Source organism: Sturnira hondurensis, unplaced genomic scaffold (genome assembly GCF_014824575.4).
Source record: "Sturnira hondurensis isolate 20B ecotype Veracruz unplaced genomic scaffold, ASM1482457v3 Scaffold0000780, whole genome shotgun sequence".
Lineage (NCBI taxonomy): Eukaryota > Metazoa > Chordata > Mammalia > Chiroptera > Phyllostomidae > Sturnira > Sturnira hondurensis.
The window spans coordinates 3,517,149-3,536,351 of NW_028073411.1; the positions used below are offsets into that span (position 1 = coordinate 3,517,149).

Here is a 19,203-nt window from a genome sequence, read left to right on the forward strand (position 1 = left end):
TCACACAGTATGTTGTAGCCATTTTTTGCTTTTCTCTCCCAACAGAATAAACCCCGAGACAGAAACTGTGCCTTATTTATCTCTATTCCCAGAGATCAGCATAGTACCCAGAATTTAATAGGTACTTGTTAAGTGTTTGTGGGACAAAGATATGAAACCCCAGAGAATCTACCTCTACCATTTTCCAACCAGTCCTTTCCCTCCTACTGCCAGGGCCTGAATTCAGACTTGGATGAACTGTCACCTACGGTCCTGCTAAAAGATGTCCCTTCCCCCAACTCTCAGCCCTCTAACGCACTTCTGTAATGGCTCAGGTTATCTTTCCTGAATGTTGGAGAGACCATGAAAAAGGACTCTATATCATATCCACAGAGAGTTTTCCACTGACCACTCCTTCATCCACTAAATATTTGCCAAGCTCCTACTCATCCAATTAACTGATATTTAAAAACCTATATAGCCTCTGGAGATATTAAATATATTTCACATATATTTATGGAATTCACATGTTAAACTTATGATATAGGCTAAGTGTCTACAGACTAAAATTCAAAAACTTTAATCTGGTTTTAACCATTCACGATGGCAAACTGAGATGCATCCCTCATCCCCACTTTTACTGACATACAATATTATATTAGTTCACGTATTCACTGTAATGATTTGGTGTTTTTACATTATAAAGTGATCACCACAGTGAGTCTAGTTACCATTCATCACCACAGAAAGGTAAGAGAATATTGTTAACTATAGATGCTGTATGCTGCATCCCTGTGACTTCTTTTTTAAGTCGAAGTTAGTCCCTCGATTCCCATTGCCCGTTTTGCCCGAGCCACCTGCCTGCCTCCCCTTTGTCATGCATACCCACCGTGGTAGAGCCGCGCCAGGTTATTTATCACCCCAGAACTCACCATGCATTTTCATACTTTGTAGTTTTCAACTTGGCAATACTGTACCCTAACAAGCTTTTATGTTTCCTATTCAGTCTATCAAAACCTTACTAATGTCAGGTACTAGCTCAGAGAAACATATCCAGATCACTTAATCATAATTAAATGCTTACTCTTCTACGTTCTCACAGAATTCTGCTCATATTTCCATCACTATAATTTCATTATATTTTATATTACAACTAGCTGTTTAATAGATTGCTCCAGAGGACAGGAAATACGTTTTATTCATCTTTGCATGCACTGCATGATGCCATGAACAAAACTGATGACAAACGCACATTTGCCGAGTAAATGAACAGGCGGTGGGATGGGTGAACGTGTGATGAACACAGAAGCAGCAGGACAAGCACTGGTGTCTAGTTGGCAGATCAGGACTCCACGGTGAGCTCACCACAAACCAGCTGTGCTGCCTTAGGAAAGTCACTGGACCTCCTGAGGCTAGTAAGGCTGTCTCTGCAATATTAGCTAATCTAGGATCCTGTGTTTAACAATTATGACTAAAGTGAATGCAAAAAAAAAATGGGAGAGCTGGAGAAAACTGGACATATGATGATGTTCCAATGGTTAAGATTCTTTATCAACTTAAAGGTTTTTGCTTTCTAGAAACTAAAAGAATTCAAAACAACACTAGATTCCTATTAAAGGTTAATACTCCCAGTGAAACTCCAGCTACCAGCTCTAGTTCCGTGGGGCTGAGGGGGAGGCCCCAAACTGTACTTGTTCTTCAAGTCCCTCTCTGTTTACATCTCCTGCTGCATCTCCTTTTCTTCCTGTGAACACCCATCGTTTTCTGCCTGTCCTCTCTATTGCTTCATTTATTTCCTTTAATGACTACAAACTTTTAACAAATAATTAAAAAATCTGCCTTTCCTAACTTTCTACAATAATCATGTTGACACGTGAAAGAAAAGCTAAGTATGAGAAAAATAATTTAATAAATAGAAGGCATATTTTGACGTCTTGCAGAAATATAAGTATATATTATATCTTTCTAAATACTAAGTCTCAAAGCAGATTGCTATTATACAAAACTCCTATAATCAGATGCAAAAACATTTTTCATTTTGCTGTTAAGTTACTGCAGAAACATTTGCACAAGCAGATTAAGGTAGTCAGAAAGGAATATATTATGGTTATAATTTTCATGTTCTACAAATATTAAGAGTCTACTAAGTGTAAGAATGCCTTAGTCAGGACAAGGCACTTTTAATTAGGAAGCTTACAGTAAATGAAAGAGTGAACTGTCAAGCAGTGAGAAAGGATGCGTGTACTGAGATGACTCACGGTTAATCAAGCTTTTATTCCACTTCCCCCAAGTTCTGAACTCTATAGCTGTTCTCTACGCAGCCAGTGTATAAGCTATGTGAGGTAAGGGCTATAATTCACACTCTGCATTATCTTTACTATGCAGTGCAGTATCTTCTGCATGTGAGATGCTCAATACATGTTGTTAATGATGGAAATCTGAGCAAGTATAAATATAATCAAGGCTTATAAATAAAATATTGAAGCATAAAAATCATTTCTGAACAAGTAATTACCACATGGGATAGGAAGCTCTCAATAATGCAATGCTGACATATAAATGGCTGCCGTAGTCACACAGACGTTGAATTTGAATTCTGTGTGACTCTGGGCAAACTACTAACACTCCGAGTCTCCATTTTTATTTCTGAAAACCGCAATCAACAAGACCATCTTCATTGGGTTGCACAATGCACCAGTGAGTTAATGTCTGCAAAGGGCACCAGGATCAGGGTATTATTTAGAAAAGAGCAGGTGCTTCCATAACTGTAGCTGTTTTATGCTCTAAGAAGGGAGACTGCCAAATTTCAGTATCAGCTTAAACCTAACAAAATCTTTGTTTTGTCAGTGTTAGATAAGGATTCACTTCAGCTTAATCAAGATTAGCCTGGGCTTAAGACTCCAAGAGAAGGTACACAGTTCACTTAGTTGAAGAAGGGTAAATTCAAAAGTCTGGCAAACGAAAGTAGGAGGCCTAAGAAGCACTGAAGAATCCATTAGCACTCCAGGGCACATACCACCTAGAACAAGGCTTTGATCTTAGAGGCTGTCATGTTCTTGGCCAGGTCTTTCAAATCCTTTCCTTTGGCTCTCATCACTTCGGTTTTTCAAGGGTCGAGTTTCACCCTCCTGGCCATCTTCCAAGAGTATTACTTCTAGCAGCCTTCAGGACGCTTGGGACACCACCTCTTATCTGGCCCAAGAGTTCTATAAGTCTGCTATGAGTGATGATTTTAAGATCCTAGCCTTCCCTTATCAATGGAAGAAAGTCTAAAATAGTAAGTGCATAAAATATTAACTGTATTCAATAGGAATAACTTCATAAAGTAATGATTTAATGGGTCTCTGACAAAGCTCAGAATGATGGTTATTGTCAACAAAAATAAATCTTGAACTAGATGAGATATAAATAGGAAATATGACTCAGGAAATACATCAAATATCAACAGGTTTTGTACTTACTAAATATTTTCCCTTCCTTTCCTCACTGTCTCTATTAATATTTAACATTTATAGTTGTACCATAACTCTCACTTCTGATTCACTTTAACATCACTCCAGTTGAAAGCAAATTTTTATGCTCTTTCATTTGAGATTACTTAGTACAGTTTATTTAATTCATTTGTTGAAATAATCATTTCCTCTGTTTATTCTCATTCCACATGAGCCTACTGGTCAGGAAGAACAGGAATTAAGACAATGGATAAATTATTTTCTATTTACATTATCTTTCTGAATTAGAACTTCAGAATATGACTGTTACTTTTTAGTAGGTAAAATTTCCCAAAACATCAGAACATATCCATATATAACTCCAGAAAAAGAACTAAGTGATGAGAACATAGCCAATCTATGAGATCCAGAGTTCAAAACACTGGTAATCAGGATGCTCACAGAAATGATTGAGTACAGATGCAAAATAAAGAAAGAAGTGAAGGTTATGCAAAGTGAAATACATAAAAATATGCAGTGAACCAACAGTGAAGGGAAGGAAACTGGGACTCAAATCAATGATTTGAAACAAAAGGAAGAAATAAACATTCAACTGGAACAGAATTAAGAAACAAGCATTCAGAAAAATGAGGAGAAGCTTAGGAACCTCTGGGACAACTTTAAATGTTCCAACACCCAAATCACAGGGGTGCCAGAAGGGAAAGAAGAAGAACAAGAAATTGAAAAATTATTTGAAAAAATAATGAAGGAAACTTCCCTAATCTGGCAAAGGAAACAGACTTCCAGGAAGTCTAGGAAGCTCAGAGTCCCAGAGAAGTTGGACCTAAGGAGGAACACACCAAGACATCATAATTACATTACCCAAGATTAAAGATAAGAAGAGAATCTTAAAAGCAGCAACAGAAAAGAAGACAGTTTCCTACAAAGACGTTCCCATAAGACTATCAGCTGATTTCTCAAAAGAAAACTTGCAGGTAAGAAGGGACCAGAAAGAAGTATTCAAAATCATGAAAAGCAAGAACCTACATCCAAGGTTACTCTATCCAGCAAAGCTATTATTTAGAATGCAAGGGCAGATAAAGCGCTTCCCAGATAAGGTCAAGTTAAAGAACTTCATCATCACCAAGCCCTTATTATATGAAATGTTAAAATTGCTTATCTAAGAAAAAGAAGATTAAAACTATGAACAGTAAAATGATAACAAACTCACAACTATCAACAACTGAATCTAAATCACAAAACCAAAAGTAAACTAAGCAACAACTAGAACAGGAACAGAATCACAGAAATGGAGATCACATGGAGGGTTATGGGGGGGGGGTGGTGAAGAATGGGAGGAAAGGTACAGGGAATAAGAAGCATAAATGGTAGTTACAAAATAGACAGGTAGAGGTTAAGAATAGTATAGGAAAGGGAGAAACCAAAGAACTTATTTGACCCACTGATTGGAACTATTGGGGGGGGGGATTGCTGGAGGGAGGGGGTTGCAGGGCAGAAGGGGATACAGGGGGAAAAATGGGACAACTGTAATAGCATACTCAATGAAATATACTTAAAACATCCATTATTGTACATTGAAATACGAGATAGAAAATTAAAAAAATAAATATCAATCTGAAAGTCATACTTTAATTAAAATTTTCATTAGGTTTTCAATTTATGTGTCAAGTTACACATCAAATGAATTTTAGATCATGAGATGTTTTAAATTTACTTATTTAATATAGATTTCAAAGTACATTGCTGTTCATCAACTTGACGCCTGCAGGCAGATTTAAAATGACCTATTTTTGTTATTTCTTGCAAGAGCCTGTCCTAACAGCATTGTAAGGAGCTGCCCTGTACACTGCAGGGTGCTGAGCAGCATCACTGAGATGCTGACCGGCAGATCCGTCCCATCCCCGTCCGTCCCGGCCCCCCGCCCCCCATCCCCTCCCCCACCCCCCCATCCCCTCCCCCACCCCACCCCCCCGCCCGGTAGTGAACGGCTGTGACAGTGAAAGCACCTTCAGACTCTGCCAACTGCCCTCTGAGGGGTGGGGGTGGGGAGACACTTGCCCTTGGTTATGAACCACTCCTGCTCTAGAGTCCTAAACTCCTCTACTTAATGTTCACTGGCACTTACTTACCTTCTCTTGTCCTACAAGAAACTAACGGTATCAGCGAACTGTGATGTTTAAGTCTCAGGCTATGTGGAAGTCTTACGTCCTCGTTTCTGTTTGTTTCTGTCTCTTGTATTCTTCCACACCCACTCCCTCATCCGTGGGATAGTCTCTCCCTTAGCCGTAGCTTTACGCCGTGCGTGACTCCAGGTGCCGCTAGACACGTGTCTTGGTCATCAGAGTGTCAGGGTCCTCATTCTCTTGGCGCGCTGGGGAGGGCGACCAGGAGGCCCCTGTCCGGGCCACCTCATCTAAAGCAGCAGCGCCCCCGCGCCCCCGCCCCCCATCTACACTCAATTTCCTCCTCCTTGTCTTGTCCATTTCCTCACTCCCCGAAATTGTCTCCACCAGCTGTTTCCTTGTTTGTCACACGTCTCCCTGGCTCGCGTCAGCTCCTTAGCAGCACGTGCTTTTGTTTGGATCACTTGCCGAGAAGAGGGCGCCAGAGCAGGGCTAAATCAGTATTTGTTAAATGAATAAATAGGGACAAGTAATACCTGTTGAACAGATCATTAGAAACAAGAAAAGCTTATAGAGTTCCTGTGCGGAATCTCCCTCAGCTCCGACATTTTGCTCACCAGCTGACAAACCTACTGAAGAAAACCTGTCCGATGACAGGGCCTCGGGCGAGGAGAGACGCTAACGTCCGACACACCATGGCCTGTGACATCCACCCCAGACAGGGGTCACGGGTGGCTGGGTGAGCGAGCAAACCGCTGCCCCCTTGGACGCACCTGTCTCGTCAGGGACAGGAGGGAGTCAGGGTGTGGCCACTGGGCCCAAAAGGCAAGACGGGTTTGGTGGCGGTGGTGCGAGAGGCACCCCGGAGACTTCAAAGTATTCCTGACTTTGGCAGGGGCCGGAAAACAGGGTGGGCGACACAAAACTGCTGCTGAATATTGCCCTGAGCCAAAGCAAAGGGACGCAGACCCTCCCTGCTCTGCCGCCGCAGCCGCGGGGACGGAGCCCTCCCTGGTGGGGGCGGGAACCGCCCGAGAGAAGGAGTGGGGGCTCGGAGGAACCACGTTTATGAGCAGCTGGGGGTCACCCCACTAAGCATCTAACTACTTTTACTCTGGGCGGAAATCTTTCCAGAACCTCTTGTATATATCTTCCACTTTTTCAATGCGTTAACCACTTTGTTTTCTTCTAAAAGACACGGTCATGTACTCAGTCATGTCTGCCGAGGCAACAGGGCACGATGGCTGCGAGCCTTGCTTCTGACGGCAAAGAGGTGGCGTGGCCACTGACCGGCCGGGCTCGTGATGCGCCGTGACGCGCCGTGCCGCAGGGTCCCCATGACACCTAGGGGTGATAAGTAATAGTGGCAGCTCGCTCGGGGGCCTCGTGTAAGGGTTAGAGGAACCAACAAATGTACGTAGCATGCTGCCTGGTGTACAGTGGTCTCCAAAAATGTCAGCTACTGCTGCGGTGACAATGATCACCATGACAACAGTATTTTTTTTTGGTACCTTGGGCCCGTTCTAAGTGTCGTGCATTATTACAATACGCCACGGCCCAGGGATTCCCGTTTAAAAGCATAGCGTCACTGGTCTCCACACCGCGGGGCCGGGCTGACTCGCAGAGCGCTCTGACGCGCTGCTGTGCGGTTTTTCTATTTGCCTCCGCAAGGTCTCTGATTTTTCACTTCTGTCGTCAGTCGTTTTTCCTGTCCCTACCAGTCCCCTTCCCCACTCCCGCGTTCACACGGGGCACAGAACAGAAAGCCATGTCTGTCCACACGCGTGTCGGTAAAAGCCAGCATGTTCTAAACCAGGTTGAAGAAGCTCTCCTGTGAGCACAGACAGAACCTGACTCCGCCGACATCTCTTTCGGCTCTTCAGAGGCATTCATTCCTGATTCATACAGCGGTAGAAGTGGTTATCTGAAAATTAAGTTTCTGGGAGACAGATATAACTGTGGTTGTACATACACTTTAAATTAAAAAGCCTCTAATTAGTTTCAGTAAATAATCATTAAACTCCTTGTAGAGCTGGATGCTGGGGGAAGAAAAATGAACGATACACTCCTGAATTTCAAGAACCTTGCGAATAGGGCGGGAGATGGAGTGTCTGTAAACACTGTCCGGCTCATGCAGCCGGAGACCCAGCCTTTGCACAGTGGGCGCTCTCTCTGGGCGTCCAGAGAAGGGGGCCCTCAACGAATCTGGGGGTGCGGGGCAGGCTTCCTGAGGGGGTGGCGACTGGACGGAGGTGGGCGGCCAGCGATGGGGGGCTGAATGGGCCAGTCCAAGCCTGGAACCAGAGAGGTAATAGAAGCAGTATAGTGCTTTTGTGAGGGTAGGTGGGTGTGTGCAGATGATTAATAGTTTGATATTAATGTGATAAAAAACATGTCCTCATGCGCCATGCCAAGAGGTTTGGACATTACTTATCAGGAGATGAGGAGCCATTAAGAAATTTTTAAGGAAAAAATAGGAATTTTCATATTTTCCTTTTACATGTCTAACTCAGACAGCATGGTAAAAGGTGGAGCAAAGCTAGAAAAGACTGGGAGAAGAGAGACCAATCAAGTGTCTTAGCAGTTAATAAGCAGTAGAGGTAGAAAAAGCCTCAGCAAGGACAGTCCAGCAGTTAGGATGAGGACGAGGGCGGTCCCACCTGTGTTCTGAAGATGGAACTGGACATGACCTGAGCTGCTAGATGAGGGGGGTCTGAGACTGAAAGGAATTGAGGATGACGGTCAGGTTTTAGGCCTTGAATTACTGGTTAGATGAGAGAACAATTAACTAAAAGAGAAACAGTGAGGAATTTTGTTTGTTTTAAATTTTAATTGTTTTTTTCCCCCTCTTCTGAATAGTGGGCATAAGATGATCAATTAACAAGTTCAGGTTGAGACATATTAAGTTTGTATTGTATAAATTTTAGAGTAATTAGCAAATAGAGCCAAGAGAGCAGATAAAAAGCCCTAGGAAAACACGTGAAAAGGAGAGCCGCAGAGCAAGGGTGGGGTGGGAAACTGGAGAACGTCGGTGCTGAGGAGGGACACAGGAGGACGGCCAGGAGAGGACCTGGGACACCACACCGAGGAGCACTGAGTTTTTGAGGGACTGGTCAATACATAAGCTCGATACAATTGTAACTGCTGTCTTCCGAGGACTCATTACATACACATCAGGCCCTGTGCTGTTTTATACACTGTATCTCAATTAATCTATTATCCATAAGCGATCGATGACAAATCTGAAGATCAGCAAAGTCAGGAAACTTACCCAAGGTCACAGGGTGCGCTGGAAGAACTGGGATCCGAACCCAGGTCTAGAGCTTACAAAGCCCATGTTCTTAACTTTGGAGTAAAAGAACTTCAGGATGCAACTCAGTATTATAATAAGGACTTCTATATTTGCTTTACAAGTTAAAAAAACCATCTAATAATCTCAAAGAAATATTTAATACTTAAGAAGGTCATTATACATTTGAACTTTGTACAATGAAAATAGGTTATTTCAGTGATAGATTCTTTAATAACCTTTTTATTTCATAAACACTACACTCACCAAATTGTAGAACGATAAAATGCAACACAAGACAATCCACTCCTTCGAGCTCTGCTCCAGTGAAGCCAGCAGAAAGGTCCTGAACTAGCGATCTTCAGAGAAAAATGAAGTGCCCTGGGGCTAGACACCTGTCTACTTAATTTTCCCACAAATGCTACCATTGGTCTCATGGGAAACCAGAGACGCTATGCAGTTTAGCACAAACCTAGCACATAAAAAAGTTAATTAAAATAGGTATTCTGCAGAAGATTTATTTCAGATAATAAATTACTATCTTTTTTAAAGATAGAGAATAAGAAAATTATTCCTATTATTAGGGTTGTAATTTTCCTATTTCCCACTAGAGGAAGTAACAGTATTATTCTTACCATTTGGTGGATAAAAGACAGCATATTCTTCTATTCCTAGTTTTCCTAAAAGAGAAAGCCGTAGAGGGTTTCAGTGTAATTAAATAAACAAAACTTTAAAAATTAACTAATTTTGTACATGTACTAATAATTAAGGGAATTTTAAAAAACTAGAGTAGTAAAACCTCATTTTATTTTACTGTATGAAATTAATTAAAAAATATGCCAGCCAATTTCTTTATTTTATTTTTATTTTTGATTTTAGAGAGAAGGGAAGGGAGGGAGAAGGAGAGGGAGAGAAACAGCGATGTGAGAGAAGCATCTAACAGCTGCTTTGCAAATCTGCCCTGCCTGGGAATCCAACGGGCAAACATGCAGATTGTGGGATAAGGCCCGACCAAGTGAGCCATAACAGCCGAAGCCAAACTTTTGATGGTAGTAAATCTTTTCTTCAACTAAAATCAATAGTATAAACTTAAGTACAAGGTAAGCAATACAAAATAATTAAAAAAACAAATGCTTTCAAGCTTCTTAAAAAGAGAAGCATCTATTTATAAGCTTAGAATTGTCTTGCTAATTATAAACAATTCTAATGTGTTCACTAAAGCAAGTCCTCAGCTTTGCAATGCCTCATTAGTTTACATTTTTATAGAAAGTGCTGAAAAGTTAAAATTAAATGTCTTTAACTATATGGTGGTAATATTTTCTGAATCCCAAAAGAGTTTCTATGTTTCAAGAATGAGGCTAAATATTTCAATCAGAATTGTCTCAAAAAATTAAAGTATATTCCTCACAAATGTTTGAAAGTGTTTTTTAAAATAGCTTTTCCTTGAAACTTTTAAGGCTCTGAGTTTTTTCCCACATTCCACTTAATATCTCTAGTAAGTTTTTATTTTTATATTGTTTTTCTAGTGCCTTTAGTCTATTGAAAAGCCACATACAATTTTGCCCTGAGCTTTAAGGCAATATTTTTAAATTAAAAAAATTGTTGTTCTTATTGGGGGTGGCGGCAGAGAAAAGATGAAGAATAAGAACCATGATATTTAAGTTAAGATGGAGACAACAGGACTGATTTTGTATGTTAGAGAAGAATGGAAGAATGAAAAATAGAGAGAGAGAGAGAGAGAGAGAGAGATGCAGTTGGGTACCTGAGACTGGGCTAGATGTCAAACGGCAAACAGAATAAATATATAAGACCTGGTCCCTCAGCCATGTGGCTTATAATCCAGACTAAAACATGAAATATTTGGAACATGTTTGGTAAATTTCCTGGCACAGGTTTGAAGTGTTTTAGAGGTTTAGAGGAGAGGGAATTAATGATGGACTGATGGACTTGGTGAGAGGCATGCTAGTTCCCCAAGGACCTAGGCTCTTGGGGGAGGAGGCCAGAATGACTATGGGGTAGTGCCGAGTAATACAGACAGGGAAGTTAGTGAGGAACAACTGATGGACGGCCTTAAATCTTGGCTGAGTCTAGAGGTGATTCCATTAGACAGTTAAGTTGTACAACCAGGCTTTTAGGAGATCGTGTTAAAGAAACAAACAAGAGGCTCAATTTAGAAGCAATGGAACAGAAAGAGCCCCCAAGATGGGGGCGGAGCCTAAACCCAGTGCCAGGTGATGTGGGCTTGTCCTAGGGCCAGGTAGGAGGAACCTGGCAGGCAGTCTGAACTAGGAGAGGCAGGAGAAACGCCTTCTTTTCGGGAACAGCAGAGGGGCTATAGACAACAGCTTCTAGTGCAGGGTGTCGGGAAAGGGTTCCAGCTGAAATCAGTTCAGTTGCCAGGGGGTGGCAGGGTATTAAAATAGTGATATATCATAGGCAGCTAGTGGTAAAGAGGAGGAGGAAGCACTAAAATAGAAATTAGAGAGCTATTAGCATATAAATCATACCAAAATTTTAAGTGTTGTAGAGTAGAAGAAATACAGAACATACAAGAATTAGAAAAAGCAAACTTGTCATAAACTCATAAAGGGGAAAATAAGCCAACAGATAAGAAAAACAGCAATAGAGCAAAGAGTCTTGGTATGATAATGTGTTAAAAATACTTCCTTTACGTTACTAAAATTTTACCTCGGATGTATGATTTCGGTGGTGAAGCACTGTTGTATGCAAAGTGACCCAACACAGTTGTATCCCGGGAAAAACAAAGTAAAACCTGGGTATAACATCGGAAAAAACAAACAATTAAGCACTGTTTAACTCAAGCCTATTTCCTGCTTGGGAGGCTCTTTCAAGGCTCTCCCCACTGTGGGTCTCAATGGGGAGAGTGCCCTCTATGTGTTCGCCTGTGTAGTGTAACAGTGAATGTCAGGTGTGATGGCCAACGTTCACCTGAAGATTTCTTCCTGTTCACCTCTGAAACCTTGAAAAACAGCAGAAAATGCAACTTGCTAACTACCAGTTGGTTATTTTATTGTGTTTTGTAGGTGAGAGGAGAAAAACCTAGAAAAAATTTAACAGACAAGAATATGTGGGGCCCTAGGGAACCACAGTGACCTTGAGCAGTTTGGTAAGTGCAGCAACTGGAAGGAGGCTCATTGCTGGCATGCAGCTGCAGGCAGTGGGGCATGGCAGGGTGCGGGGGAGACAGCTCAGGATATTTAGAAGGGACGGCAGCCACAGCAGAACAAGCGGCAGCCCAACTGGTACGCGTTAGAAGCTGGTCATCCTACCAGCGGGTGGAATGTGGCAAGTCCCCCTGAATCAAGGATGCCCATTAGGAGGGACCAGACTGCTCACACCAGCTTGGAATTCTAGGAAGGGGGCTCATCCCTGGGAAGGCAAGTATTGACGCGAAATCTGGGTCTTGCTATTGGGCCTGGCATTTGAAGGTGTCACTAGAAAAAGACATTGGGAACGACTGGAAAAGGGAGAAGCCCAGTTAACAGAACAGGGACACAAAGTCAGGGGTGGACTGGCAGTAAGAGTGAATGAACAGGGGAACTGTGGGTCCAAGTTAGGGCCACTTTAGAAGCACAGGTATGAGGACCACATATCAGTCAGGCCTAAGGGTGGAATGTGTACCCACTACTGCCACTGATTTATTTTTATTGTATTTTAAAATTCTATACAAGCAATATATATTTATGATAAAATTAGAAATATAGATCTTCAAAATAGGAGAAACACCAAGAGTCTCACCACTGTTAGTCTTTTGATGTATATTCTTTCAGACTCTTCTTTTACACACATGTAAATTTTTCAAACAAAGTAAGATTATATGCATACTATTCTATAATGCATTTTCTCTCAATATTATAAAATAAATATTCCCTACCCACATTTTTTAACATGCAGAATATTCCATTACATGGATGAACAATAGCTTATTAAACTTGTCTTTTTGTTAGTCATTTAATAATTTCCACTTTTCCCAAACTACAAACAATATTGCAGGGAACATCCTTATAGCCAGTACTTAGGTTCACCTGTAGTTAAATCTCTAAAACTGGACTGGATGTCAAGTGATGAGCATTTTAAATCCAAAACCTTTTGATACGCATTGTCAAACTGCTCTCCAGAAAGGGTTTCTTTCATTTAAACATATCCAGCAGTAAGATCATACACAGTCTCGCCTACTCTCATTGAAATGAGTTATCATCATCTTACAGGTTAAAAAAATGGCCTCTTGCTCTAATTACTAATGAGGGTGAACACTCACTCATTTGCATTTCTTTTATTTTTCAGTTTATCATCTTAGTCTATTTTAAAATGAATGTTGTGGCATTCTGGGGAGCCAGGTGGGGCCAGCTGCTGCTACTGTCCACTGAGGGAAGCAAGAAGAGGCCGGAGAAGAGGCTGCACCAGGGAGAAAATGCCAGAGTCACTACCAGAGTTTAGTTCACTGTCCAGCAGCTGCCAGCGAAGAGGCCCACCCACCCATTCACCCATCCTCCTGCCCTGTTCACAAGCAACCTGCTTCTGCAAAGTGGTACAATCACAGGGGCTATGTCTCCACTGAATTTTGTGTTGAGGACAGTGAAGATGTTAAAGATGTTTAAAAAGACAGTAAAGATATTAGTGTAAATTTTGAAAAATCCAAACTTACATTCAGTTGTCTTGGAGGAAGTAATAATTTTAAACATCTAAATGAAATTGATATTTTTCACTGTATTGATCCAAATGATTCCAAGCATGAAAGAATGGACAGATCAATTTTATGCTCTTTATGAAAAGGAGAATCTGGCCTGTCATGGCCAAGATTAACTAAAGAAAGGGCAAAGCTTAATTGGCAAAGTGTGGATTTTAATAAATGGAAAGAAGACTGGGAGATGATTCGGATGAAGACGTGTCTAATTTTATTGTTTCTCTGAGATGAGGAACAACTTGGTGGTGATGACCATGTAGATTTACCAGAAGTAGATGGAGCAGATAGTGATTCACAAGACAGCGATGATAAAAAAATGCCAGATCTGGAGTAAGGAATGTTGTCGTCACTGGATTTTGAGAAAAGAAAAAGAACTTCTCAGTAAGATTTCATCACTGAATTTCTGAGTTGATTGCTCTAAAGGCAGACGCTGCATTTGCCTCCTTTAACCCATTTTCCAACCTGTTTGTTTTCTTCAAGGCTTCACTAAGGCTGGTATGTCCCATTGTAGGGGCAATTTTGAGTCAGTAAGGCAATCACCTAATGCATGAACATTTCTCAGACTTCATGATGCTGCCAAGGTCCTAAGCAATTGATACAGCAGTTGTGATAAATAAAAACATTTTACCTAAGTCTCCTTTACTTCATAACATAGATACTGACATGATAAGGGAGCTCTGGATAATGGAAAGATAGTTATAGCTTTTAGTATATGGACTCAAACTGGCTGAAACAAATTGGTTGATACCCTAAAATGGTAATCTGTTCCTCTGGTATATTCCTCAGGATAGTCCCATTAAAGTTATATTTTTCAAAATATTTACTTCACATTACTGCACATTAGTGATAACCTGTCAGTATTCTAACTGTATCTCAGCTAAAACTAGTACATGCTCTAACTTAGATGGCTTTTGAAGTCCGTACATTTGGTGTTGTTTGGCCCTTGAACTTTCGCATCTCTGAGCATCGAGGATGAAGAAAGCTACACATTGTTGCTTGAGAGTCTGTACATTTAGACCAAATTTGTATTTGCACTGTCAGTGTGGCACACGGGTGAAAAGATGTTAACACACAACTGGATTTTTTCTTTCTTTTCTTTTTTTTTTTTTTATCCAGCTTGTACCAGGGCTGAAAACCCCAATTTACCTTCATGACAGTGGGGATTTTTTAATGTCTATATTCTTTATAATAAACTGTTGGAAGACTTAAAAAATAAAATTAAATGTTTTAAAAATCTATTGATTTACTTAAATTATTTGTATTTTAATGATTCTCATCTTTGGTCTAATTATATGTTACAAATAGCTTTGCTCAAATAATCTGTTAATTATTCTTGACAGAGACACTTTTAATGTCTATATGCTCAAATCCACCAATATTTTCTTTCCCGTGCAACAAGCCCCTCCCCACATTTGATTTATAATACTTTCTCTATACTCACCCAAATTATGAAAGTCACTGGTGCTGTTCCTCAGACACTCCTGGTTATTCCCTTTGGGAACATATGTCAGCTTATCTTTTTGGGTGTGCAAGTCCCCATCTGAGTCTACTTCCCTGGGAACCCTCTTGCAATGTAGTAAACGTGGGGGGAAATGGTCAAATTCTAAATACAATGTAATGGGAGAACCTTTCCTAGTGGGAATCAAACCAACAACCCTTCAGTTGGTGGGAAGAAACCCTACCCACTGAACCACACCAATCAGAGCTCTTAGGACATTCTTATCAAGAAAAATACACTTGTAAAATCTTTCCCTTTTCTGTCCTAACCTCCAACCTATACAACCTTCCTGTTTCTAACCCCAGTTCCTAGTAACACCGTGCTTGGACTTACCCGGAGCCTGAAAACCTGCTCATTCTGCATGCTCCAGTCTCTCTCAGCCTGTGTATTTATCCAGTCACCCAAATCCTCCTGGTTCTACCTGATAGCTCCTTCCTTCCACATTCCTTCCAATGAGTATGTATTGAACTCTTAATATGTGGCATCCACTGTTCTAGGAACTTAAAATACTGCTGTAAATGACAACGACAACAACAACAGAAAACCTAAGTCCCCATCTTCATAGTGATTATGTTTTTATGAAGGGATTCAGGGGAAAAAGCCCAAAATATATATTGTATGTCATCTGGTGTTACGTGCCATGGAGAAAGATAAGGCAGACAGCAGGGATAATGCACACACCACATGTACATAGTGGCAGTTTTCCATATTAACTAGGGACCTGAAAGTGGTCAGGAAATGAGCTTAGTGTGGTACAGTTTTTGGCACAAGGATAGCTCCCTAGGAGCAAACAGGTAAGCTTGGAGTTGAAGGGAGATGTCCAAAAAGAAATAGAGCAGTGAGAATTGTCAGTGCATAAATGGTATTTAGAGCCATGAGAATAGGTGAGATCACTAAGGGCAAGAACATGAAAAACAGGGAAGGTCCAAGGACTTGTCCTTGGGGCGCTCGCTCCAAAGCAGGACAGAGAGGTGAGGAGAAAGCGGCGGAGGTGACTGTGAATGGTAAGGAAACCAGAAACCATGATGTCCTCGAAGCTGAGTGAAGAAATCAAGGAGAACCAAGCAGAGAGCACGATGAACTGAATGACCAAATAGATCAAGTCAGATGAGAAGTGGGAATGGCCCACTGGATTCTGCAATTTGAGGTCACTCAGAACCTTTGGCAGAGCAGTTGAGCCAAAAAAAAAAAAGTCTGCTTTAAGGAGTGTTTAAGAGAATAGGAGGATGGGACTGGAAACAGTATCTATGATTTTTTTTTATTTTTAAAGATTTTATTTCTTTATCTTTAGAGGGGAAGGAGAGAGGGAGAGAAACATCAATGTATGGTTGCCTTTTGTGCGTCCCCTGCAGGGAACTGGCCTGCAACCTAGGCATGTGCCCTAACTGGGAATTGAACCGCAATCCTCTGGTTCGCAGAATGGCTCTCAATCCACTGAGCTACACCAGCTAGGGTAATATCTATGATTTTTAAGAGTTTTGCTAAATAAGGAAACAGAGGGTGGGGCAGTGGCTGGAAAGGATACACTATATCCAATATAGGATAAAGAAAAAATTTTGTTTCATTTTACTTTGCTTTGACTTTCAGATGAGAGGAGTAACAGCATATCTATACACTGAGAGGAGTAATCCAAGTAATAAAGAAAATGACAGGGGAAAAACTATGCTTACACTGCTTTTGAGTTCCCAGGGGAGATGAGGGCCAAATGCAGGGACTGGCTTCATCCTAAATGAAAGGGCAGTTTATGCATGGAACAGGGAAAGCTGAGTGTACGGTGCATATGCAGGTAGGTGGGGCACGCGTGGTGGTGGGAGTGTGCGTGGGGTCCTTATGGACAGCTTTATTTACTCATTTATTTTTCAGAAATAGGACTCAAAGTCATAAGCCGAGAGAGAAGAGACAAAGGTTTGAGGAAGGAGGACGTGCTAAAAGTCATCTAGGGGAGTGAATGGAAAAGTGGACTAGGAAATGGAGTAGAATTGCTGGGCAGAACTAAGAACTCTTGAGGTTAGTGGTCACAAATTTAAAGTAAATCTATACTTATTATGGTTGCATGTTCTCTCCAGCCACTTGCAAACACATGCTACAGCCACAGAATTAGTGCAGAGTTGTACTTAGGCAAGGTTAGGGTTTTGCCGAGCAATCGCTAGCAGAAAGTGGGAGAGGGGCAAGGCCGTTGAACCTGTACTTACGTGGAATTGATCTAATGACAGACCATGTTATTGATAAGTCTTTCACATTCGCTCCCTCTTGTTTATCCACACAGACCTTGCTCTCTATCAAGGGCACAGTGACACTAACCTGAACTGCTCAGCGGGCACTGCCATGCTGAGCTAATCTCTCCACCTGTCACGGCACGCCCATGGCTTATGTATGGTTTTTGTTTTTCCCATTCTCCTCCTAATTCCCTGCCTTTGAGAACCAGACATTTCTTACAACATTTCTATTCTGAAGCCCCACTAAACTGCATCACTCCCAGAATTTATTTCTCCTTTAACTATATTTGTGTGGAACATGACAAATTACAGAGCCATCAGGACAATTATCAAATTATAATTATGCATTTGCATTTCCCCTCATTTTCCACTGAAATGTGAGCTTAATAACATCATCTTATGCAGCACCTACTACAGTGCCTTTATCAAAACAGACACTAATTTGACTGAATGGATACATGAATAAAAGATATGTGACTGCATCTGGGTCTTTCTTAAATTCCACCAATGACACTTAACTAACTGTAACTCTGACACGCTCTAATGTGTCAGTACTGCTGCTAAGCACACGCCACCTAAGCCAAGTACATGATAGAGGATTTGTCACACACCAGAACGAGTGAATCCGCACGCTTTCCCTTCACTGTATCAGAATTCTTTCCCGTGAATGTTTTATGTACTTTGGACAAGAAGTTAGTCTGTCATGATGACGTTAAGTACTGGAACCTGAAAATGATACTCACACTACCCAACTTTCTTCCATGGACTAGGAGGAGTCTTCTGTTTGAACATATTTTAAAACTCTCACATAATTTAAGACTTTTAACACCCCTAAGTTTTTTTAAAGAATTTCACGCAAAATAAAAACCAGCTAAATTTTGGAATGATAAAAAGTTAACCTATTACTCAGAACACCACTTCTATAATATTCAGTGTTGCTGCCTATAAAATGTGGGTAACTATCACGACTCATTCAGGAGCAAACACAGGGTCCCACTTCTCCTTAAAGAGGGATCGCTGTGTTTCTATCAGCTGTATGTGGACACAGCACTGCTGCATGCCACCTAGTAGGCTGGCACAAACTCAACAGATGGGTTAGACCCAGAACATGGCCAGAAGCACTGAGGCACTGCATTCTCACCAACCCTTTCCCCACTGAGCAGCCATGCTCCTGGGCTGCTCAGCCAAAGGAAAGTCTGTAACCAATGATAAAAAGCCTTTGTCTGTCTTATGCACACATGCACACACATACACACATACGTAAGTTTTTTTCTCAGAGACAAGTCAGCCCCCAACTACATATTAGCTACATAAGTAAATAAACTTAGATTTTTGTACTTTCCAAAGTTTGTTTTATTTCTGGAACATTTTTATCTCCATTTTCAGAGCACATCTGCTTCTAGATATTAAACTATTGCAAAATAATGAGATCCGTCTCTAAGACCTCCAGTGATTAACACCCAACACAAGCCCAATCATCCTGACTGTTCCCAGAGAGACACTCTATCAGGTTATTAAAAACATGTGTATTCAAGTGCTTTAAATTACCTATTTCAATTAAAACTAAAATGGCTTAGTGTTCTTTTTCTAACTTTTAATAAACTAAATTTATATAAAAGAATGAGATTTTACATTTTTACTATTTTTTTAAAGTAAAAAATTAATTGCATATTTGAAATTGTTGCAATTCTCTTCAAATGTTTCTAAGGTACTTTCAAATTTTAATTTATAGATAAATTTTATAAAGTTTTTGGACTTCAGTTATTGGAATGTATGATTAATTAAACCTTCTTGAGAGATTCTTCTTTTAACTGTCTTTTTTTAAAAATAGATGAATACCCCCAGACCTACTGCCAAAGAGAAACCTGACAATCCAGATGATCTTATTTACATCTAATCAAGTAAAAATGCTGAGTGGCATCTAGATATTTTCTCCATGAC

The 19,203-nt window shown here is 40.8% G+C and overlaps 1 protein-coding gene and 1 pseudogene across 6 annotated transcripts in view; one reads left to right on the plus strand and one right to left on the minus strand.

The window, feature by feature from the left end:
* Window positions 1–19,203, minus strand: part of TBC1D19 (TBC1 domain family member 19) — a 113,641-nt gene that overhangs the window by 24,641 nt on the left and 69,797 nt on the right. For all 6 annotated transcript variants that reach the window (XM_037044742.1, XM_037044735.1, XM_037044728.1 and 3 more), the window contains 2 exons: window positions 11,532–11,616; window positions 9,479–9,523 (listed from right to left, as the gene is read on the minus strand). In XM_037044742.1, the coding sequence (XP_036900637.1) occupies window positions 9,479–9,523; window positions 11,532–11,616 (130 nt within the window). The remainder of the gene's footprint in view (window positions 1–9,478; window positions 9,524–11,531; window positions 11,617–19,203) is intronic.
* Window positions 12,029–13,882, plus strand: LOC118985839 (prostaglandin E synthase 3-like; annotated as a pseudogene).